This window comes from Salvelinus sp. IW2-2015, linkage group LG1, assembly GCF_002910315.2.
Source record: "Salvelinus sp. IW2-2015 linkage group LG1, ASM291031v2, whole genome shotgun sequence".
Classification (NCBI taxonomy): Eukaryota; Metazoa; Chordata; class Actinopteri; order Salmoniformes; family Salmonidae; genus Salvelinus; species Salvelinus sp. IW2-2015.
In genome coordinates, this window is record NC_036838.1 from 29,678,936 (window position 1) to 29,703,643 (window position 24,708).

The 24,708-nt window shown below is 44.8% G+C and overlaps 3 protein-coding genes across 5 annotated transcripts in view; all 3 read right to left on the bottom strand.

The window, feature by feature from the left end:
- Positions 1–420: 420 nt before the first annotated feature.
- On the bottom strand, positions 421–2,309 carry LOC111964390 (early growth response protein 1-B). Its single transcript, XM_023988286.2, has 2 exons — positions 2,076–2,309; positions 421–1,820 (listed from the first exon to the last, which is right to left on the bottom strand). Exons 1-2 carry the CDS (start codon positions 2,230–2,232, stop codon positions 505–507), a joined length of 1,473 nt encoding a protein of 490 aa, XP_023844054.1. The 5' UTR covers positions 2,233–2,309; the 3' UTR covers positions 421–504.
- Positions 2,310–13,421: 11,112 nt separating this feature from the next.
- On the bottom strand, positions 13,422–21,016 carry LOC111964400 (mannosyl-oligosaccharide glucosidase). 3 transcript variants are annotated; one of them, XM_070443724.1, is made up of 5 exons: positions 20,931–21,016; positions 19,074–19,433; positions 17,080–17,303; positions 16,675–16,868; positions 13,422–15,757 (listed from the first exon to the last, which is right to left on the bottom strand). In XM_070443724.1, exons 2-5 carry the CDS (start codon positions 19,423–19,425, stop codon positions 13,996–13,998), a joined length of 2,532 nt encoding a protein of 843 aa, XP_070299825.1. In that variant the 5' UTR covers positions 19,426–19,433; positions 20,931–21,016; the 3' UTR covers positions 13,422–13,995. The 3 variants fall into 3 exon arrangements, with proteins under 3 accessions (XP_070299825.1, XP_070299821.1, XP_070299823.1); XM_070443720.1 differs by having other exon boundaries at positions 16,675–16,883; XM_070443722.1 differs by lacking the exon at positions 20,931–21,016 and adding an exon at positions 19,603–19,623 and having other exon boundaries at positions 16,675–16,883.
- Positions 21,017–23,265: 2,249 nt separating this feature from the next.
- LOC111964413 (programmed cell death protein 4) overlaps positions 23,266–24,708 on the bottom strand; it is a 30,159-nt gene continuing 28,716 nt past the window's right edge. Inside the window, exons 10-12 of the mRNA XM_023988315.2 lie at positions 24,543–24,653; positions 23,987–24,126; positions 23,266–23,360 (exon numbers count right to left, since the gene is read on the bottom strand). Coding sequence (XP_023844083.1) covers positions 23,309–23,360; positions 23,987–24,126; positions 24,543–24,653 — 303 coding nt within the window. The 3' untranslated portion in view covers positions 23,266–23,308. The remainder of the gene's footprint in view (positions 23,361–23,986; positions 24,127–24,542; positions 24,654–24,708) is intronic.

Consider the following 24,708-nt stretch of genomic DNA (forward strand, 5'->3'; position numbering starts at 1 on the left):
TTCGATGCAGTTCTTTTTCTTATTGGTATATTTCTTCGTCGAGGTTTGAAGTTGGAGCTGTCCAGACGAAAGGGTGCTGAACTGCTGCAGGCATTTGTTATGATGCCTTGGTGTTTGGTTTGGCATGACCAAATTGGTTGATTGTAACAGAGAAATACAACAAGTGTCTGTTGAGCTGTCAACTCGGGAAGGTTTTACAATCAAGTTATGCATGTGTTGCATAGAGTCAGCAGCAGCAAGTAAACGAGGGTCGAAAGAGCAGACCCTTTTCACAATTCACTTTCCGATATAGCATTATGCAAATCAAACTCGCAAAACATCCTTATTCTAAGACTCCCTATAGAGACTTTCACAGTCAAACCAATTTCCCTCGACCTATATGTCACACCGCAAACATTGATACGTCGACCTGTAATCAGCAATGAACTGTCAAGCTTTTTATCTTCGACGGAAAGATTGTAATGTTGTGTGGACAGAGCTACTCGTGTGCGTAGTGGTGCCTCTTCAAATTCCCTCCGGAAGAGTAAATTGCCACGCGCTGATCACTTGTGGCTTCAGCTCCATCTTCTCTTTCTGTTTCAGGTGCACGCGACCGTGCCTTTTCCTCTCGTCGCTCCGGGCGAACCTTTTGCCGCATACGTCGCAGGAGAACGGCTTCTCTCCCGTGTGAGTCCGGGTGTGGGTGGTGAGGTGGTCGCTACGGCTGAAACTGCGCAGACAGATGCGGCACTGAAAGGGTTTGTGTCCGGTGTGGATGCGGATGTGCCTGTTGAGTTCATCCGAGCGGGAGAAGCGCCGGTCGCAGTTCTCCATGGGGCAGGTGAAGGGTTTCTCTTTGGCAGGCCCGGTGGAGGCCGCGGGGCTTTTCCTGACACGCGGTGCCTTTTGCGCGCGCGGCGTGTAACTTTGGGCAAAGGAGTCTGGCAATAGGGAGGAGTAAAGAATTGAGTCTATAGTACTGGGTAAAGCTGGTGAGGTAAGCTGGCAAGACGAATCGCACTGATTAGATAATGGCGGAAGTTCAATGTTGGGAAACATAGCTGGCTTGAGGAGGTTGTTGGTTGAGAGGTCCATGACTGGCACTGGGTAGTTGGAGTAAAGAGAACTGCAGAAACTCTGAGAGCAGGTGTCAGAATAGCACTGCTCCTGCTTGATTCCRCCTTCAACTTTGAACTCCATCTCTGGGTTAGGACACATGGGGGAAAATGAGTCCAAAAGTTCCTTTACATCCACTTGTTGGTCAGACGGGAAGTCAGTGGACATCGGGAACGTTTCTGATGATTGGAAGCCCGTTTCCAAATAGGAGTCCGATTTATTGAACGTGCCCCATTCGTAACAGCTGCTCTCGAACTCATTCTTGACCACTACTGGAAAAGACGCAGCTTCTGACTGTGGCTCGGTGGTGCTGTTCTGGTTTCGGACTTGAGCTGGGGAGCCGAAGCTCACCTGGGGAGAGGCTGAATCTTGAGCTTGGCCGCCGGATTGACCGTCGGGGTAGCTGGGACATGTCTGCCCCGGAGAGTACAGGGGCGGGGTGGCGCTGCAGGTGGAGGATTGCCTCTGGACGCCGGCGTCGCCGAAGCTGCTGCTGTCCATGGTGCTCAGTTGAACTTCGGAGATTGGTAACGTAGAAATACCGACAATTTCTGTGATCATGTTGAGCAATGTCTCTGTGCTGCACGGCCCCCCCTGAGTCGCCTCCACATAGAAGCTGCCTGAGTAGGCGAGGGAGGAGGAGTAGCTGCCTTTGGGCGCCTCGCAGGAATTAAAGGCGAAATCTGAGTTGGAGGCCTCGGTTTTCAGGGTTACAGGTGCTCCCTCTGAAAAAGAAAGAGGGAAAGTTTGTCATTACAAATGTTGATTTTAGACTGATAAATGCACATAAATTAAAGTCGTTATGTAATCAATAAGCATACATGCGTAACATGCACCGCTGCAAATGGGACACATTAAATCCATGCGATGTTTTTAATAAATCACAATGTGCAACCACAAACTATGTTATTCAAACTATCAATGCATGCATATTGATTTATCACATTATGCAATGCAGCAAGAGGCTACTGCGAATTTACCATGGTTAAACTGGGCAGGTGCTCCTCTCTCTGCGTCCGAAAACATCTCCTGGGTATCTTTCCGAGCGCTATTTTCCATCCCCAGGGAAGAACCGTTACAATTCTCAAACTGAGGGTAGAAGGAATCTTTAGAGTTCAAATCCATGTTATTCAGCATGATTGCGAGATTGATTTCAAGTCTGTCAATCCAGGTAAGTGTAGGTAGATTAAAAAAAACTAAACAAAGCAAATACAAATTATGTGTCCTTTCCCCTCTGATGCACGGGTCGTCAATTATCCCCGAAAATGTGCTGGTGGTCGTATGAGGAAAAGGGTGTCAATAAATATTTCGAAATTTCCTTTTTGTCCAGATGACTGCGTGTTGTATCGCTTTGTAGCTTTTCGGCTATCTGTTGCTGTGGGTAGGTTTCACACCAGTGGCTTCCCTTGCCTCTCCTTATATACACTCCGGCGGGTCGATAGAACCCTCCCCCCATTCATCGGCTCCAGTGAGAGGATTCCCCGCTGCGTGTAAACTTCATGCCCATACATGGACAGAGGATGTGACGGGCTTCCCCMAAAAAAGGAGAGTTACGATTCTGACGTTGCAACAAGTCTCTTGGATCTGCGAGAGAGACTGCCATTGATTTACCATCGGGTATGTTAATGTTATGTCTGAGAATAAACGCTTGATTTATCAAATCATGATAACAATATATCATGGCAGTGGCATGGCAAGTGTTCTTGCATTTAACTCGGTCGACTAGAAAACATGGTAGCTTTTAGACAGTCATTCGATGCCGTGTGGAGATGTACAATGTCTTCTGCCACCAATCAACACACTTAATAACTTAATTTCTCATAAATTAAACAAATTACGATTGGGAAGGCTTTAGGCCATATGACGTTACGGTTAGGCTACTAAGCATCAATTTCATTACACTGTAGGATTAATAGAAGAGATATTATACAAATCAAGTTAACTGTGATGTAGCCAAGGAAGAAGCAATACCCCCTTTCCATTGTGGCAGCTGAAGTTACTGCACCCATTAATATTTAACTGGTTCTGAAAATTTTACCATGGGCTTGTATAACATAAAAAGGTAACAGTTGCAGGCACCCTGTTTCCTTTGTAGTGCACTGCTTTTGAACAGGGCCCATGGGGAATAGGGTGCCCGTTGGGATGCAACCTGTAGGTTATCTAGGCAATGCACTTGCTCACATCAAAAGATGACACACCTTAAACTCAAAAGAGAGGCATTGGGTCACCTTATAACAGAGGTTATAGACCTAATCCTTGAAACATTTGAGATTTTTGTTGAACACTACATGACCAAAGGTATCTGGACACCTGCTCGTCGGACATCTCATTCCAAAATCATGTGCACTAATATGGAGTTGGTCCCCCCTTTGCTGCTATAACAGCCTTACTCTTCAGGGAAGGCTTTCCACTAGATGTTGGAACATTGCTGCAAGAGCATTAGTGAGGTCGGCACTGATGTTGGGCAATTAGGCCTGGCTCGCAATTAGCGTTCCAATTCATCCCAAAGGTGCTTGATAGGGTTGAGGTCAGGGCTCTGTGCGGGGTTGAGGTCAGGGCTATGTGCAGGCCAGTCAAGTTCTTCCACACCGATCTTGACAAACAATTTCTTTATAGACCTCACTTTGTGCACGGGGGCATTGTCCTGCTGAAACAGGAAAGGGCCTTCCCCAAACTGTTGCCACAAAATCGGAAGCACAGAATCATCTAGAATGTCATTGTATGCTGTAGCGTTAGGAATTCCCTTCACTCGATCTAAGGGGCCTAGCCCGAACCATGAAAAACAGACCATTATTCCTTCTCCACCAAACTTTACAGTTGGCACTATGCATTGGGGCAGGTAGCGTTCTCCCGGCATCCGCCAAACCCAGATTAGTCCGTTGGACTGCCAGATGATGAAGCGTGATTCAAGCGTGATTGAAGCGTGAACGTGTTTCCAATGCTCCAGAGTCCAATGGCGGCAAGCTTTATGCCACTCCAGCCGACGCTTGTCAATGAGCATGGTGATCTTAGGCTTGTGTGCAGCTGCTCAGCCATGGAAACCCATTTCATGAAGCTCCCGGCTAGCAGTTCTTGGGCTGACGTTGCTTCAGAGGCAGTTTGGAACTTGGTAGTGGGTGGTGCAACAGACGATTTTTACGAGCTATGCGCTTCAGTATTCGGTGGTCCCATTCTGTGAGCTTGTGTGGTCTACCACTTCACGGGCGAACCATTGTTGGTCCTAGATGTTTCCACTTCACAATAACAGCACTTACAGTTGACCGGGCAGCTCTAGCAGGGCAGAAATTTGATGAACTGACTTGTTGGAAAGGTGGAATCCTATGACGGTGCCACGTTGAAAGTCACTGAACTCTTCAGTAAGGCCATTCCACTGCCAATGTTTGTCTATGGCGATTGCATGGTTGTGTGCTCAATTTTGTCATCAACAGGTGTGGCTGAAATAGCCGAATCCACTCATTTGAAGGGATGTCCACATACTTTTGTATCACATACTTTTGTATATATAGTGTAGCTGCTGCTACTTCAAACTCGATCAGTTCTAATGTCGTGGCCCCACTGAGCACATGTGGGCGACAGAAAGGTAGGCCTGGATGCTGTTTTCTTTTATAAATGCAACTCAGGAAAAGTCCTTGCTGGTAATTGCTTCCTACACGCTGCTGCTGCTCAGCACTGAACTGTTTTCACTCATTCACTTCCATCGTTGTCTAATAGCAAACGTGACCGCTGTGGTGGTGTTGTCACCGTGCTGAGAGCCTAAACTACAAAACACTAGGCTATCTAAAGGGTTGGCCTTTCAGGTATGCGGGGGAAATCGATAATACCCCGAAGTGTTCAGTGGTTGAACCAACCTGTCCTCACAGACGTTGACATTTCAAACAATAAAAAAGGCGTTTTATTTTCACTATCTGATGCTGGGTCCATAGAGGCGATGTAGCACATGTCCCTATGGGGAAAGTTGTTTAAATCGAGTGGACAAACAGTTATGTGCATGAGTTTCCTTTCTATGATATCAAAAAGTCGATAAACACTGAGTGTACMAAACATTAAGAACACCTTCCTAATATTGAGTTTCACCTGGTCAGTCTGTCATGGAAAGAGCAGGTGTTCTTAATGTTTTGTACACTCAGTGTACACTTTCATACCGGCAGCGCAAATCAGTCGTTGCGCTGTCCACGGTCCTGAAAGCACCCTTGTATAGCCACATTCCATCGCCCTTACATGGGTGATTTCAGGAACATGCCAGTGCAGATTCGAGCACTGTCACCGTTTAAACGCTATGGAAGCTCATTAGATCATATTCCCTGCTTAATTAATTTAACACGTAATCTATATTATTGCACAAGTGTATCGAAAACGATAGTCTAGGCTACATATTGCAATATGATGACAAGTGGTAATGGTATAGCCTACCTAAACTCGCTGAAGCCAAATGCATGAGGGAGTAGGCAATTTGAACTGAATTTCAAATAAAACACACATGGTTTGCTATCTCAGTTGTGTTCTCTCCTAGCTCGCAAATGACACCGATTTGAAGAGTAAGAATGGATCTTCAAAATCGTTGCCGTAACTGCATATGGAGAGAGGAGCACTCCCCGTCCACTTTCTAAGTTATGATAATAGCCTAATGCGCTACTGCTCGCGCCAGCCAGCGAGGCTTTGACATTCTCTGGAACAAATCGTTTTCACCTCAGTGACGTGCCTCTAGCTGCTCTAATTCTAGGGCCTCGAAATGTTACGTCTCTCGGAGATGTCTTCAAGTAAACCCATTGAAGTCTATTAAAACAGATCTGATCACACAGAGGTATCCGTCCCGAATAGCACCATATAGTGCACTACTTTTGACCAGGCTCTGGGTCGAAGCTAGTGCACTAGATAGGGAATAGTGTGCCATTTAGAGCCACGGGGTTTAGAACGCTGTTAAGATAACTGCAGAGTGCACGCTAACCTCTCTGCTCCCCGGCGAAATACCACAGGGCCAAGAAGCCTAATGGATTTGCGTAATGTCAGCACTTACCCGAGATTATTGCACGGAGCCCAATTTAGTGCTTGTAAAAGTTTAATGAGACACAGGTGTTATTGTATTCGGTGTAAAAGAAGTCTGATTTCTATTATGGAATTTGGTAGGCTAGTTTTAGGATTGGATGCTCGTTCTAGATCTTAGCATGGTGTTGACATCAAAGAATAATGTTCAACGTGTTGGCTAGTGCTAAAAAAAAGGAAACATGGCTGGAATGAAAGGATATCTTCCCAGGTTCAGGAGGCACACTTTGAATAAAGTTGGTCCCACATGGCACCCTATTTCCCATATAGTGAACTACCTTGGACCATGGCACATGGTCAAAATTATTGCACTACTGCATGTAGGGAAAAGGGTGCCATTTGGGACGCAGCATAGAAGTACAACATAATTATTGCTACACCACTATTAATAAAGTTACAGATGTTGAAACACACAATAATGACCTTTAAAAACTGTCCTAGCCTGGTCAACTCCTTAGGTCATTGTGAAGTTGGTGAGACAGCACAAACAGATCTGGAACCAGGCTATCTTTTTATCGAACTGGGTGTGATTTTTATTGAAAATACTGGGCTGTTTACCAAATGGCACCTAGTTCCTTTACAGTGAAACATTTTTAACCAGAGGCCCTATGTAGGGAATAGAGTGCAAGTTGAGACATATCATGGATGACCTACAGTCAACATGGTGCCTATCCCATTGCTGAAAGAGCACACAAAGCAGGATGCTTGAGGGAAACTGCAGAGCACGCTGAAAGGCCTAGAAGACCTATATAAGGATAAGGGTTAAGCATGGGCTCTCTCTTTAGCCAATCGAAGGTGCCAATTAACCCTCATCAAAGTATAACATCTGTGGTCAATGGAAGCTCCCCATTGGATATATGCAGTTCCCGGTAGCGACTAGAGAGAATACTTTATATACAATTCCTTATAGAGGGAAGACTGTATACAGAGCATAGAGAATCCTCTCCTGAAACCATCCATATGGTAATGAAATGCATACACTATCATACTGTATAATGCAGGACTGTGTCCTAAAATGGCACCCTATTCTGTATTTAGTCCCCATAGGGCTCTGATCAAAAGTAGTATATAGGGAACACAACCATAATAATTATATCCAGTATCTAGGCTTGAGCTCAAGAGCTAGATAGGCTGTTTATTCACCGATACATTTGAATTTAATTACCTAGATTACAACACGTTTTTGGTGGCAATACCACAAAAAGAGAAGGAGAAATCCTATAACCCCCCCCCCCCCCGTCCATTTCTGACAAGAAGGTCCCCCACATTAAAATATGAAATACCCCCCTTAGGCAACGGATGAGAGAACATCTCCGTCTAAACCTGGATGGATGTACAATAGAGCTTCTGAAGAGAAGCGAATAAAATGGATTGGGAGTGCTAACACCGGAGAAACCTCTGCCGGAAACACGACTCGCTATAAATACAAGATGCTCGCCTCGGCTGCCAAGTTTTTTTGTGTTTTTTATCCCTTCCTTCTCTCTATCTCGTTGGGCCACGCATAGTTACATATACCATCATTCAAACACCGGGTGATGGAGAGAGCAGAGAGAAAGAGGGAGAGAGAGAGAGAGAGAGAGAGAGAGAGAGAGAGGGAGAGAGAGAGGGAGAGAGGAGCGGAAGCGTGGTTTTTCTTTTGAAGGAGCATCTCTTTCTCTCTTTCTCTGTGGGAGTGATGGGTTAGGGAAGCCCGGGTAACTAGGCCCCTGTCTGTTGGTCGGTGTGGCAGGTTTCCCTTGTGTTCTTAAAATACACCCGTCCGCTCGCCCACCGCTGTCCCCGGCCGCCCCTTCCCTCTCTTCTCTCCTCTCTTTTCCTCTCCTCTCCAGCAGCGGTGGGATTAGAGCCTGCATTTCTTTCTCCAATCGTGACTGCAGATGGTGGCAGTGGGCTCCAGCTCCAGCGGTTCACCCAGCCCTCCCCCTCCCCAAAACACCCCCACACATCTCACACTCAGCCGGGCCCCTACCCAACCCTGCCCTCCTCTCACCACAGGATCCCCGCTCGAGTAGCACTCTGACAGGCCAACTTGCTGGTCCCACTGGCCCTATGCCAGCTACCTGCCGTTACCTAACTACTCAGAGGCTTGGAAGTTAAAGTGGCGTAATGGAACGCAGAGTGAAATTATAACTGTGAAATGATACCCTTTGTGGTCGATGTTGAGGGTAAGGGCAATATTTAGCTTGGTTGGAAGTTACTTAGGGTGAAATAGAACCTGAAGTGCTAGGCTGTCATTGTGTTGTGAGTGACAGATGGCCTTGAACAGTAAAAATCAGATGTACAGTAGGGTGATGATTATACAGTTAAATCAAAGCTGAGGAAAGCTGTATGATTTTCTCTGCAAGGTGCAACAACTACCTCCAAGGGCACAAAATGCTCTACCCAAATGTCCACACAAAATCTAGACCCCACTTAAAAACCATCTGTACTATTCAAAATCAATAGGGACCAACATTCTGACTGCCTTCGACTGCCATTTGTGAGATATTCTACAAGCATATATTGACTGCTGAGTTTGAAGCAGGCTTGCTTATTTGATACATCGACAATATGCAACAGGTAGAATGGGTTATGATGACAGTCCACGCTCGAAATAAAGGATATCTGATAGGCTAAACAGTGATTCAATCACCTTTTTGATGCACAATAACAAGAGAGAGAGAGAGACAGATAGATAGATAGCGAGAGAGAACACTGAATACAAACAAATAACTTGCAGCTGTTCTGAGGCAACAAGACTGAGAGAATGCAAAGGCTCGGTCGGGCTAACAAAAGTAACTATGGTTACGGCCGCTCGGCATGGCACTAGCTTTCCACAGCTTCACTCCAGAAATAAAACTGTTGGGCTAAGAGCGAAGAGCAGGTAAAGACAAAAGATCCTGGGTGAGCACTATTTATAGCAGCCAGGCTTTACATAACCAGCACAGAGGGCAGTGAGGGTACTGTAGAGATACTGGATGGAGCGGCTGCTGCTGGGTGCTTCTGGTTGCTGGAATGCACTGCAGGCTTCTGAAGGGGGCAGAGGGGTAGAGGTGCTGGGCATGAGGGAGGGGAGAGGGCCACGGAGAGAGGCGAGAGCCAGTCCTGGGGTGAGAGAATGAAGGGAGGGAGGAAGGGAGTGAGTGTGGTGGCATATCAGGGGAGCTCTATGTTGAAAGATAAGAAAGTGTGGAGGGCATTTGTTGTCGGTGGTGGTGAGGACAATAGGCCTAACTAGTGAGGGGAGGGAAGACAGGGTACTGCGCAGGAAGAGGATGTTGTTTTGTTTTGCTAACGGACGGACGAACACACTCGACGCTCCGCTCTTGCGTCTATCGACATCCCATGCTCCCCTGGGAGAGGTAGTGATGTCAGAGGCGAGGCGCCACCAGAGTGTACGCCCGCCGCTTGGCGTCAACATCAGCATTTTAATCATTGTGAGATGCGCTAACGAGTGTTTGGGAGCTGGGAGTGAGGGAAAAACATTAGCCGAGCTCAGAGGGGCCAGTTTAGCCACGGGGTGTGTTGTGGAATCCACACACACAGTCACACGCACAAACAAACCTAAACGTCATAGCGTGAGCTCATAGACAGAGCCAGAGGCTGCCCGCATTCTCACCTAATCTGAAAACCTATGTCAGCAGAGAGTCAGGTGATTTCCCCCCCCTCCCACATTATCATATCACCCCAGGACAAAGCCGCTGACAAGTCTCCCCTGTATCTATGAGAACACGCTCCATTGACTCTAATGTACGTGCCAGCATGAAACAATGATTTAGGATCTACGCACAGCCAGTGAATTGCCTAGAGATACTCTTCATTACCACCATCACATCTTACACAAATTGAGCCATTAGCATAATTACCCATTTATAGGGCTAATGTACTGCACTTCTCAATTGTAAGTGTAAAGCGATAGTCGAACTGTATTCAAAAAGAGCTTTTCTCCAACTCCAGAAAAGCTTGATTAATTGGAAGTGTTGCTATATGTGGCCGGCAGATTTTGTATGGTGCCTGACGTCGGTCAGACTCACCATATGCCTCACCAAATCAAATCAACATTTATTTACAGTGTATTTTACAAACAAATGTGTCAAAATACTTCTTACACACAAAACAAAGGAAGAGGGAGAAGAAAAAAATGACAAAGGGCAAAAGGTGAGGGAAAACAGTCAAATCTGACCATAACTTTCACCCTAACCTCAGCCCCATTAACCTAACTCTAACCTTTAACCCCAAACATTTCCTTAACCCTTAACATCCCGACGTACAAATCTGCCGGCTGAACAATGTTCAATATCCAAATGGACCCCTTGTCCTGGACACTCCTGTAGATCTGAAAGGATTGGATAAGCAAAACTCCACCCAACCTATCAGAGGGTAAGGTAAAGCTATTTACCATACTGCTTACATTTATCCAAGCCTTCCATGTCTACAGGAAGTCCTAAGGGGTAGGAGGCAGGGGATTACGGGTCCATTTGGAATAAAGAAACACACTTGGTTATTAATCAGCTCCCTCTAGCATAACTTTCTAGTCATTGCATTCTAGATAGCTGTGCTGAAAGAGGGGTTCTTCATTTCAATCTCCAACCAGCATTACTTGAATGATGCTCTCCATATGTCATTTGCTTTTTTAAAGGCAAACTATACAATAATTGAAATGTGAGATTTTGCCCAACACATTGCTTCCTTCTAAAAGGGTATTGGGCAGTCACAAATTCTCCAGAGGAAGCTCACATATTGTTGGCTGTAAATCCATACAGAGAAAACGCACCAATGAATAGGCCGACACCACGGGCCTGACTCATCTGTTTATTATGCAGCCACATTAGTGAGCTCTGATGCCATTTGGCTATTATCCCATTTCAGTGTGAAAAAAGGGGTCTTCGGAACAGGGGAAATGCTCGGTGAATGCTTTAGTCACACTGATGGGCCGCTCTCTTCAAAGGAATTAACACATTTTTTTCTGACTGACTGCCATTGCTTGGAGGGGATGTGGAAATGTGGAATACATTTCCTCAGTGTGTGTGTGTGTGTGTGTGTGAGAGAGAGAGGGGTGTGTGCTTGTGGTTCTACCGTATGTATCACTTACTCAGGCCCAAGGCCCATGATGACCAGCGTTGCATTATCAGGTCAAGGGGTCAAATTCTAAGGCAACAATATATTAACCATGCACATTAGACCCAGCAGCACTGTGCTAAACCAGTGGTATTAGACCCAGCAGCACTGTGCTAAACCAGTCGTGTGGGAACCAGTCGCGTGGGAACTACAGTGGTTTCCCCAAAATGTGATAAAAATTAAGAGTACAGATTATTGTATGGAACAATATACATGTGTTGTTTTAGAAAGAAAATTTGAAAGATACAATGTTATTGAGTAAATGTACTTATTTGTTTCTTTTCACTTTGATAAGAGATGAAAATGCAATGAATTTAAAGTTATTTGTTGATGTAAAAATCTAAATTGACCCGATTTTAAGGTTGTGTCACTTGGGGTGGGGTTGCAACAAATTCTTGTGGGGAAAAAATGGGGTCCACTGAAATTCTGGCGGAAAAATTAGGGTCTCCGCTGAAAAAGTCTGAATACCACGGTGCTAAACCCTCTGCACTGTCGGACTCTGATGTGGTACCTCTGACACATCTCCTCCCTACTGAACAACAGAGTGAACTATCACTTCCACACTCCACTCAATTTTCGGTTGCTAACATTCCCAAAATTCCCAGTTTTTTTACATTCGAAATTCCGTTTGGAATGTTCCCGGAATCAGTAGGGTGGAAAACCTGTGAATTTGGGGAAAGTTACAGGACTTTTGCAACCCTATTCTACATTGGGGCTAACGACGATGAACAATGAATGTCTCTCTCTATGTATATCAATAAAAAGGATAAATCACCATTAGCAGAATGTGAAATAAGGACTATGGCAGTTGCGCTTATGTTTTTTAATAAAACATTTACAGTAGCCTACTTCCCAAAAGTGAGGGAAATTACACTAACACATGAAAGATGTCTGCTTTATGTTGGTGATGACAGTTTTAAGATAAATACTGAATGTTGCGTTGCTCTCTTTTTCACCTTTTGCAATCATTCTCTAACTGCACTTTGGAGCCAGACTAGCTACAGCCAATGCCTCTTCCTACTGAGCATAGGCCTATTTATAGAACTGCAAACCTGACAGCGCCAAGACCAACCTTGAACTACACATCTAATCAAACGCTGTGATAACATGAAAGCCAGAAAGGATTCTGTCCCAGGGTCACGTGGAAGCTGGAAACCAACATCAGTGCAATCAGGAGCCAGGCCCTCTGTGATGGTGTTCACACACACTGCTGTGTTAACAAAGATCTAGCAACTGTACACTATGCTCCTGTCGTGTTTGTATGTGTCTCGACTCTCTGCATGTCAACGCTTGAAAAGAAGTTGACACCGGCGATGCACTACGAGCCTGTCCATTTTATCCAATTTGCCCATGGGCCCCTTCACAACGACGCCTCGCCATGGTAACGGGCGCCGCAGAAACAATGGCTCTCTGCGGATTGACGTCAGCGGCTGTCCTTCGTGTGTCGCAGTCTGACAAAGGACCAGGATCAGGCTCCCATAGTGGCTCTTTCTCAATTAATCTTTCCTCGATTCCTCGCCTCTCCTCACCTCTTTCTTAAAACCCATCGGAGAAAGAGCTCCCAGGAAAGGATCCATGGACCATCTCGTCCAATATGGTTGAAAAGGAGGTTAGGAGAGGATGCAAGGAATCAAAGCGAGACAAATTGACCCAGTCACCGGTTACTGATCTGGAGGGTTATTCCTATCAGAAGTGTAAATTAACAGCTGTAGTTTAATACACTTTAATAAGCACTGCTATAAACTATTAAAAGAAAAAAGCTACTTTCATTGAATTGCTAATATTTAATGATTGGTTACCAAAACCAGAGGCTAGAGTAACAACACCACACAATGGTAGATATTGAGCAAATAAATGTGCCTTTCCTAAAAGGCGATAATGACTTTTGAATGTAAATCATCCTTCCCACAGACACTGGGGGGAAAAAAGGAATCAGCAGTCAGACACAATACACAAGGTTTTGACATATTTATTGTTCTTTCCACTGAAGATGTAAGCAATCAACGCAATGAAGTTACTCATGTTATTCCGTGCCACTCAGGATATCTGCTACCAGTGGAGATACAATACATCTTCGTCTTGTTTTGCATTGATAAAATTAACAGGAAACCGTTTGTTCGCAGCAAAACATTTGACGAAATAAATCAAAACTTAATTCTCAATTTTATACTGGCTTAAATAAGATTGTATGACGGGACAAAGCAACCAAAAACAAAATTAACTGGGGATCAAATATTTTAAGACTGAATACACTATTTCTCAATACAGGTATTATTTTGTTCAACAGAAAACATCTGTGGAGACAAAAAACGTTTGAATGATTGACTTTGAAAAGTGCATTAGTTCCTACGGTAGTCTTGATATGATACCGTATGAATGATTTATATCAAGACTATTCTTTTACTACTACTATTGTTACTATAGTTCTTAAAAGGTTTCTGCCATCAGACAGACTTCTCTCAGTCAGGCGGCACTTGGGGAGTTCATTGATAAGTATATGGGGTATTCAAAAATAACCTTTCATGCGTTCTTTGGGGTATGGGCTTTGTACAAACACTCAATGAGACAGCCAAAGGTGAAGAATTGGAACATTGGAGTTGTTTAGTTATCATTTGAGAAAATCATATTATTTAAGAAAATCTTAAAATCATAGACCTAACATCTGTTGGCATTAAGGAGACAGATGGAGGGAGTAAAAATGGCACATTGTAAAAGAACATCTTACAAAAAGCGAGATGAGATTTTTTTTTATTTTCATCAGTGTCAATACTGCTCAGCCATTATCAAAACAGTTAGTGCCGACCAGCCGGTGAAGGGGTGGCTCCCTTGCCCACTGCCCGTGCTGTCATTGTACTGTTCCCATATATACCCAGTCTCTGCATACTGTCTGTAAACATTGCTCATGATATTAGTTCTGAGTTCCTGGTAGAGGGTGGCCGCCTTCTCCTGATATGGCCCCTCAGTGTTGCCATAGTGGTGCAGGGCCCTGACGGCCAGGTAGTTAATGTTGATCCATATGGGGCCCCGCCAGTAGGGGGCATCGTGCTCCGTGTTGCGTTTCATGTAGAGCGGGTCGGCCCTGGACAGAGAGCGCAGGCCGTAGGGTGTCCACAGCTTGTCCGCGTCCCTCATGTCTCTGAAGATGTGCTCTAGCTTGGGCGAGTCGGGCGTCAGGACGTGCAGCAGGAAGGGGAATAGGCTGATGTAGCCCAAAGCATTGACGAACTGCGGCTTGGGGGCCCGGCGGACCGAGCGCACCAGGCGCGCCACGGGAAACTGGTGCCTCGGCTGCCCTGGGGGCACGTACACCTTCTCTTGCTGCAGCGACACCGCCTGCGTGTGGTTTCCATAGTCGCTGAAGGAGCGAAGCTGGTTTGACCAGTGCAGCTCGTCTAGCAGTGCGTTGTCGCTGAGCGTCTGGTGGGTGCGCTCGTACTCCTGGTGGGGCTCTCCCAGCAGCCGGGCTACGCTGGCCATGATGCCCGACGCCAGGGCCATCCAGCAGTGCAGGTCCACGTGGCGCTCCTCGGCTGATGGGTGCGAGGCCCGCGGATAGTCATCCAGGCCGGACGTCAGCGTCTTGGGATTGAGGAAGAGGTTGGTGTCCTTGTCACGGCCCCGCCAGCGGTAGGAGTTGGGCAGCGGGCCTGTCTGGGTGGTGTTGTACCACTCGAACCACGTCTGGAGCCGGGGGTAGAGCCTGCGGAGGAAGGGCAGGGTGGGCCGTGAGGACTCTGCGTCCGGGTTGGCCTGGAGCTGCTCCACTAGCTTCTGCAGGGCCAAGAAGAGGGTGGGTGGGTTGGCGTTCTCGTTGCGCTGCACCACAAACTCGGCAGGAACCTTGCTGCGCGCCTCGTCGCCAAGGATCTGCTCCCGGGGAATCCATCCCTCCATATTGACCAGGTCCAACCAGTGAGCCGTGGCCTCCCGCGTCACCTGGGGGTCCCACTTGCTGAGCAGCAGCTGGTGGAAGCCTTCATCCCACAGGAACCCCCGGGGGAAGAAGGAGCGCGAGGGCACGGCGGTGAACAGGGCACCCTCGGGGTAGAGCAGCGGGTACTCATTGTACACCGACTGGACCACCGACTGGCCGTAGAAGTAACCAATCCCGCCCAGCATGTTGCTCAGCGCCGCCTTGCTGAACTTCACCTGGGCCTGGCCCAAGCCTTTGGCCTGGAGGCCGAACGTCTTCTCAAACTTGGCGTCGAACGCCGCCTTCCTCTTCTCCAGCTCCTCTGTCATGGCCGCCGCTGACAGCTGGTTGGGACGATCGCGGAAGCTACCAGACTCAAACAGGACCTCAATCTGGAAGGGCGTCTGGACAGTGACCTGGTGCAGGACAAAGTCGCTCTCCTTTCTGGGGTCGGCTGTTTTCGGCTGGTGCTGGGGCTTGTAGGTGTCCACTGCAATGTACTGCCTCTTCTCGCCAGAGGGGGGGCTGTAGACGAATCTGCGGTTCAAGCTATTCCTCACGATGTCCGTCAGCCTCTCCAAGCCTGGCGACATGGTCTGGAGGTAGTTGTAGCTGAGGAAAGAAGGAGAGAAGACGAAGGTGAACCACCCTGAAGGTAGCAGGAATCTCTCATGTTCTCATTTTGCCAAAGCTTCCTCTCAGAATTGGAGCAAGGCACCAATATCTTTGACCTGCAGTCACCATAGGGTTTTATACCCTTCAGAGTGCAGTGGCCTCCTGGAAAGTGGCAAGACCTGTGACTTCATACTACTTCAGCCAAGGGTCAGGGACAAAGAGTACCACATACTGACCGATGTGTTATGTTGAATGAAAACTGAAAAGGAGCCTTGTCCTTTCCTGTCTAAATGGCAGACACACTTGTGATCGGCTTGTTTTGGTTGCTGTGTTCCTGCTCTTCCTACCTTCTATTCAACACTCTTTTCTGGCCTGCAGTATGGCTTGATTGTGCAACCTCCTCATGAAACCTTGCTGTTCCTTCAATTTCTATGCATCGGAGTCTCTATTGACCTTGTCCTCACCACTGGAACAGATCAATGTCTCTCTGTTCTGTCCCTCAAAAGGTTGAACAAAACCTTTATATCAGAGCCAGAACAGCAGTTTGGCTGGCCATCTTCATCGCAGACACTGAGGACATGTCCTAGCTCTGCTTTGTGTCTCAATGCATTGCGGTAGAAGTTGTGCCTTTATTATTTGCAATGCTTTGTTTCATACTACATGATTTCTTTCACATATCATGTTTGCCTCTTAACAGGCTCACTGATTTTATTGATAAAGATTGATTATGTGCTATTTCTATTTTTCACTTAGAAAATCTTCTTCTGATTTTCTTCATATTGCTTGGTATTATTTACATTATATTAATAGGGACTATTGTGGCATATTTGTCCACTGTTTTCAAAAGTCTTTCACTCTGTTGATGGTTTTTGGGTTAGAAAATGCTAACGTTAGCAGTTTGGGAGAGTACCTACCTGGCGTATTTGGCACTGGGGGACTCCCCGGCGACAGGCTTGCGGAAGGTGATCTTGAAGTTCCCTAGCTCCTCTGAAAACCCAGTGATGGAACCCAGACGGTTCCTCTCTTCCACGTGGGCCTCCAGGGAACCCTGGGTGTCGGCAGCAGCGTAGAACATCAGGGAGATGACCGGCGCGTGGGGAGACGCACTCTGGGGAAGGAAGAACTGGGTCATGTTCAGTAGGAAGGAGAAAATGTTTTGAAACGTAGTGAAATGGGAGAGAAAATCTGTGTTCAGTAGCATTCTAATAATTTTCAAAACTCAAATGTCTTTCAATGTAAGACAAATAATGAGAACAAAATATGCCTGGTTAATTCCCAGGTGGGTTTAAAGGTGTGTGAATGTTTCCTGTCATACTCACATGCTGCTTGGCTGTGATCCTCCAGGTCCAGTCCCCTCCGTGCTCACCGCCCATCCGCTTGACAAACTCTGTGGTGAGCGTAAAGTCGCTGTCGTGGATCTCCTGCACACCAAAGCTGAGGCCGTCATGCATCAGCCAGCCATAGCCCTGCAGCCGGTCGCCCTGCTCGCACGTGTGCCTGAGGTTCACATCCACCTCAGAGAACTGACGCATCCACATCATCCCTGGGGTGTAGAGAAATGGAAACACATCATTTATTTTATTTATTTCATAATTCCCCAAAATATGAAATGTTAAACATGTACATGGATTATGTATAAATATGTATAAATTAAAATGGCTGCTGGTCAAATGTACGGCGCCACATTTTTCTAACGGAAACCCATATAATCCAGGGTTTCCGTTAGAGAAATGTGGCTGGACATTGACCAGCAGCATTTTAATTTACCGGACATTTAATAAATGTAACGGATCCATATGCAGTTAGGTGCGTAACCTGATTAGAGCGTCCACCCACGGTGCTCAGAATGAAATAAATCACATTATGGTTATTCATCTTAACAAAACATGCAATTTGAGGATGCAATGGCGTGTGTCCTTCCTACCGAATTCTGATGAGCAATTTGACGAATAACTGTCCACATTTACTTTCCCGCAGCCAACGAGACGAGTAACGACAAGAAAAATCACTCGCCAATGTCAATCTACTATCCCCCATAGTAGAAAATTTGACCTATTATTTTGGTCAGCTTGTTCTGTGCGAGAAAGAAATATAACAGACAAGGACAGTTGAGACGATAGATCCCAAAATCATACAACCAGTAGGCCTAGGCTACATTAAAAAAAMMAACATAAAAAAGCAATGAGGCTCATATAACAGATCCGAACGTTTAGTTTAAAATGTTGATCAAATATTATGTATTCACATTATAAACGCAGCAATGCGCAAAAGACCGTAAGCAGGCTATGCGCGAATGTTCGTTCCCTAATGCAATTAGCGGTTTCATGAGACAGATGAAAATATCCATTACAAATGTTGATGGAAAAGAATGGAGATCTAAAGACAAATAGTCTGGGTTTTCAATATGTCTGGGTTTTCTAGGATTGTGCCTTTGGCTACGGGACAATAAAATACAGTTGGTTTCAAATGGCATATGGAAGTCTTTATAAAAAAAGAATTACCTGCACGTTTGTTTGGATTTTGGCTAGGCTACTTTGAAGCAAGGAAAGACATGCCTCATATGTAGTAAAACGTTAAGGTTTCAAACAATTAAGTATATGTTTTGAAAATGCAAACTGCCTCCTGCTCATTGCAAAGTGGTGTGTGACGCGCTGAAGCCTGCCTAGTTGTCTATGCACCTGAATGGCAAGCTCGCTTCAATTACCAGTTGAGAAATAAAAAGATAGGGTTAGTCTTCCCACCCCGTCTTATCTCCATGTTACAGCGAGTGTTTACGGAAGACAAAGGGTACCCCTGTGCTAACTAGCATGCTCCGAACACCTGTGTGTAACGGAAGAAGGCCGCCAGAAACGTGTTGTCACTGAAAAATACTGTTGGCTGCAACTGTGATAAAGCCGGATTAAACAGTGTACAGTATAATTAGCATTTGTAAAATGATTTTGATGTGACATGAAAGTAAAGGGCTTTATATTTCAAGAAACAACTCCCAATTAAGAATCGATCACGTTTAGATAAGAGAATTTGGCTGTTTTAGCTGCTAGAGCCAGTCTACCTCTGAAAATAACATAAGATCCTTGGACCTTAAGGGGTTATGATAGGCTCCTTAAGAGGTAGGCTCCTAACATAAACCCTGATATAATTTATTGTGTTAACCTCATATTATACAACTTATTTCCATTGTGATCCTCTGGCAAGTACCTAACAGGTTAGTACCGCTTGCCACATATCACACACAGTTATTGCCAACTGCCACTTTAGTCAATAGTATTAGCAAATATTTAAGGGTGAATGTAGAGAAACGACAGTCTTGTACCTGTGACAACAGATCTTGGGCTCCTGGTTTTCATCCCAAAGTAGACCTGGGGTCGGTAGGAGCCCCAAAACCTCTCAGGGGACACCTCAGGGCTGGTGCTGTTGGCATCGAGGACAGGAGGTGAGTGGTGCAAAGTTACCACCCGTTTGGCCAGCGAGGAACGCATGTAAAGGGCATAGAAGAACCAGATAAGGCTGAAGATGCAGAGGCCGATGGAGATGTTGATGAAGATTTTGCCAATGTCGAGCTTCTTTTTTTTCTCCTTGCGTTGTAGGGTGGCAGGCTTCTCGTCTTTCCTTGTGGGAGGGGGGTCAGCCTCGCCGGTCACCACTCTCTTCCTCTGCCTGCCCATCCTTCCAGCTGAGGAGGAAGAAAAGATACAGGCGTCCTTCCTAACTTAGTTGCATGCGAGGAACGCAACCGTTTAGCGATTTCGCCATGAGGTCAATGATGACTTTAAAACAGTTATAGGTGATAGGAGAAAACTGAGGATGGATCAACAACATTGAAGTTACTCTACAATACTTACCTACTTGACATAGTGAAAAGAAGGAAGCATGTACAGAATAAAAACTATTCCAAAACCTGCATCCTGTTTGCAACAAGGTACTGAAGTAACACTGCAAAAAAAGTGTCAAAAGTTTTCGTGCACATTACATTTTTCTCAAGGCAAGCCGAATTTCGGTAGCCGAAGTCTAGGCCCCTTCGTCGCTCATTGGTCAACAGTAGGGATTCTTCAATTAAGTGTTCGCTGTCATTCAACAATAGACGACTTGATTTCATGCACATTTTTTATTTGAGAAATACTGCATCAAACTTCCTAGTTAACTTAAGAATGTAATTTTATATCTATCTTTGATTAATTCTGGCTATTTTGTATACTGGCTATGGCATCTCACAGTACTATTGCCACTTGTTTTTGAAGTGAATGTCTTTAAAGGGAGTATGAGAGCACAGTTGTTCACTCGTCTAGGTGCCAGCCGAACCAAAGCATGCAGAAGCCTTTAGTTTCTTCCCAGCAATGAGTCTGGATCTGAGTACCTCCCCAACGATTTCTAGAACGCAAACACATTCTAATTGGTCACTGAAACCGATGGGTTGGGCCAGAGCCACACCTGGTTAAAGCAGCGTTTTGAAATTATTCATTGGCTTTGATACTTCAATTCCTGACGACTTGCCTTTTACAACACCAAAAACGACTTAAGTATGTAGCAAACATAGAGCAGCAGAATAATTCAGTTTAAGTTGTCTGGCAAATCTCGCGGTGGAATTACATGGGTCTACAACAGACCTACGTTTGGGTATTGTTTATTTATACATACCATTCATATTTGTTTCCCTTCTGGAATTCCGCCTACAGTCAATCTACAGAGTAAGTTGAAATTGTATTTTATTTAACTTCTGGCTTCTGGGGGAATATTACGTTGTTTTGTAAGCCAACTGCTAAAAGCAGCTAGCTACTTAGACCATCTTCAGCAGTAGGCAACATTGCTTGCAACTACTGTATAGTACTAACTAGTAGTAGTTTGCTAGCCAGTGTAATGTTGCCTCGTCGACTATGAAAATAACTACATAACGTTACCTGCAAAGTTGTATAAAGAAATACCTTTAACTATTACAACGTATTACATATTGTTTTAGGAACGGCGCTAGGCAAAGCATACATTCAAGCGTTTCGGCTAAAGCTAACTGGCTAATGAATGGTTAGCAAACCGGTGGCTGTCACTAAGGTATCGGGCAGACCTGTTTTAGAACGAGTTTGCAGAATTTTGAAATAAGCTTTCATGCCAATAATGCAGCACATTAATAAAAAAGCACCGAGAAAATGTAATATGGACAGTAAATGGAAAAACTCACCTTTTAAATGGACAGCATATCAGCTACACATAATTCGCGCTACTTCCTGGTCCCCTAGCTCTCGTGAAACACTGACGTGTACATAGTGTTGCCAGCCCACGCCAGGGGCATATTCATTACGCCTATTGTTGCAAAACGTTTCTTAAAAGGAAGAAAACGAAACGGGTAAATACCTACCCGAATTAGTCCAAATTAAACTCGTTTGTTGCAAAACGCAACGTTGCAACTCTAATGATTACACCAGCTCGAGTTGTCTGGCCAGAGGTCACAACATTGAATCCATGCAAACCATATACTTTGGACATACTGTAGTCAACTACTGATGCAATGACATTTGGGACTATGCCATCCTAATTGTTTTCACTAAACCAGAATATGCAGATATTTTAAAATCCAAATTCATGTAGTCGAATTGGGACAGGTTGTGCAACACATTCCAGTGTTGATCATTGTTTATCATTCAATCCTATAAATGTTCTATCCAGTATGGATCGAGCATTTATTTGCCATATGACTACCACTAGCATGTAGCATGTGATAGTAACTGGTTATACAAAAATGTCCCCAAAGAATATTACACTGAAGAGAAATATGGAATTTTATTGAAATTGTAAAATGAACTGCATGAGGAAGGGCATTGGAAACAGTTCAACCTTTTAAAGTGGTTCACAGTAATACAAAGATGGCTCTGTGGGGCTTATGTATAAAAACCCTCAGTTTTCTTTTTGCGATGAAAGCTGGACACAATGCATTGAACTGTGAATATGATTGAGATCCTTATCAAACTGCAGTTGTGTGATTTGTATAAGTAACAAAACTAAGGATTTTCCTATATGTATCAGCTATGAAATTTTCAAAATTTAAACGCTGTAAAATAAGTGATTGCGTATGGAGAATGGCAATCAGGAACATGTGGTTCAGAGCGGATGACTAGGAGTAAATGCTGATGTCAGGCACCTCCTCTGAGCCCTAGGGAGCGATGACCACTCACTTCTAGCTCATTCTTAAAGCCATTCCCAAATCAGTGTATGTAAACAAACAGGGGTGATGACTCACAACCTCAGTTTGGTTACAAAACTTTTTTTTTTTATCAATGAAAAGCTGTATGTTTTCCCTATCCAGAACCCTCACGTTACGAGTCGGAGCTTATTACTTTACATATTGGTCGACAAAGGCAGGAAAAATCCATTGCATTCTCATACGAGACCCTAGATCAGCGATAAGACTTGTTTTCTTCGTACTCTCTTAGGGCCAGACCTGGGTTCAAATGTATTTTCTTTCATATACTTATTAAGCTTTTGATGTAGCCTGCCTGGAGTGGCAAAGGTAGGGAGACTCATTTAATGTTTCCATTGCACCAGACAAGTCTAATCAAGAGCAATAATGTATTTGAAAAAACCCTACTTTTTAAACCCAGGTCTGCCTAAAACAGATTTCACTGGATGACATGTAACAGTTGGAGTTCGTGAATTGAACATCACACTACCAACACAAAAGCCTGCAGGGTGTTCCAGTTTGTCTRTCAACAGCTCAGCGAAAGGAAGAGGGGTTCTAGAGATCCTGAGTATTTGTACTGTATATTTCGAGATGCCGATTTCCCACTTCTGACACTCAATTACAGTGTACTAGTCGGGAGAGTCCTCCACTAAGGGGAAGGAGGAAGGCCCTGATCTGGGCTCTGGTTATAAACTAGACAGGCTTTTGTGACTGCTGCTGTGCTTAAAACAGTTTAACAACCCTGCCTAGGATTGAGATACAAACGTGGAGTGGACAGATAAATAATCCAACTGACACAGAGCAAAATCACCAACAAAGAAAAATAAAGAATCATGTCTTTATGTAATTACAGAAAGCTTTGGCCAAAAATAAATGCAGAGGTCCATGTCATTCCAAAGAGCGATTCAGTTCATAAGAGCTTGCGATGCAGTATGCTGACAAGTTGTCTTTTTTGACAAATGCTTTGTATTTTTTTTTTATGAGCGTTATACATGCTAAGCAAAAATAAAATTTGAGAAAGACAGTCAATGGTGTAGCAAAAAAAATTGTTAAGCCAAAATAACCCGTGGCCAGCACAAGACAATACAATCTTCTTTCCACTTCTCCATTGACCCAGGGCCTCAACTCAAGACTCAAAGACCAGACTGAAAAGAATAATCAACCCCAGGTTTTTTTTTTGCTTTCTTACAAAAATGACCAGAGAGAAAAAACTGATCGCCCGGGCCTGCCTCCTCGGTCCTCCTTCACCTGATGTCGTGGTGATGAGTGGGCCGGAGATAAAGCAGGGGAGTCTGACCGCGAGCCTGCCCAGCCTCAGGCCTGCGGATCTAGGGGCAGAGGGGGGGACGGGACGCCGAGCAACCCCCCCCTCCTCCTACACACTAGTTCTTGATCAGGCCCCCATCTCCCTCACTCACAAACCGCTTCCGCCCCCTGGTGGACAGACAGAACAGGTGATTCAGTACTTCATAGGCTACCAATGAGTTGAGAGATGGGTCCTCAACCTTACAATATAAAACACTTGGGGCCTAATGAAAAGCTTTAGATTAAGTAATTAAAATACTAATTGAGTGGGTTTACATGTACCCTAAACTTGATATTACTCAGACTATGGCATTATTAATGTAAACTCTTACCTTAATTGAAGTCATTAAGTATGCATAATCTGATTAGTCTCAAAAACATGACTACTATACAGCCCCTCTAGGATTTGAGATTGTGATATTTGCAGACAAACACTTGATTTTGATGCAGCAATTCTGACCCTTTGCATGACAATATGAAATGATTTGTGTCACAAATGCGCTGAAGAGGGAAAGGTTTGTTAACATGTGGCTTGATTTACTCATTATGCAGTGATTGGTTGAAATCGCAAGCCCTCTATTTTGTAGTGAGGTGATGGGTCAATGTTTTTAGTCTTATGCAGAAATAGTGCAGTGATTCACCCTCGTATAATATGCAGGGAATTGTTGATTTTGCTCATAAATACAATTGCAGAATCCTGGAGGGACTGACTATACCCAAGAGRCAAAATGAAAGGGAGTTTACAACACACTGACCTGGAGGGACAGGAGTCCCTCAACTGTTTGGTGATAACAGACTCCTGGTAGCAGAGGTCTGTAAAGGACTCCATGATGGAGTGGGCATGGGGCACATCCAGGTTAATCTCTGGCAGCTCGTCGTACACACGCTGGAAGCCCTGGATGTTACAACACAATACTTGATGAGTAAGCCAATCATAGGGCAATATAAGAGAAGATTAATCAATTCAGTCACTTCAGAGCTTGTCGGGTAACAAATTAATGCCTTGACAGTGACTAGAGAATAACAATATATACTGTAGCTATAGTGAGAATATGGCCAAATACTGTAGCTATTTCAGCAACCAGTAAATATGCCTTGACTGAGGATGTCTACGGATGGGTTTAAATCCACAAAGTCTGACGTTGACAATTACTAATTTAACATTCGATTCATGCTATGTTAATTGTAGTGCTGGAAAAGGAAAACCTGCAGTCATTTCACTGGAAATAGTTTAGAAGTTGAAGTTCTTTTTTTGTGTGCTAGTGCTACCAGCGAATTTGGTGCTACTTTCTGGTGCGTAAGGGGACGTACCCGGTTCATCTGGTCCACTGTGATGAGGCCAATTTTCCAGRAGGCCTGGAGGAGCTTACACATCATCTTGACGGCCGTGTCCCCCTTGGACTCTAGCACCATGACAACAGCCTGGCAACCAGCCAGGAGAAGAGAGAAGAAAATGCATTAGACTTCATGCTAATAT

Bases quoted from the DNA above. Each gene is read 5' to 3' on its own strand.
- LOC111964400 (XM_070443720.1), bottom strand. From the start codon at position 19,425: ATGGGCAGGCAGAGGAAGAGAGTGGTGACCGGCGAGGCTGACCCCCCT. The intron at 17,304-19,073 runs GTACAAGACTGT...TCTACACCCCAG, and splicing joins CCCAAGATCTGTTGTCACAG to GGATGATGTGGATGCGTCAG. The intron at 15,758-16,674 runs GTAGGTACTCTC...TTCTTTCCTCAG, and splicing joins CCCAGTGCCAAATACGCCAG to CTACAACTACCTCCAGACCA.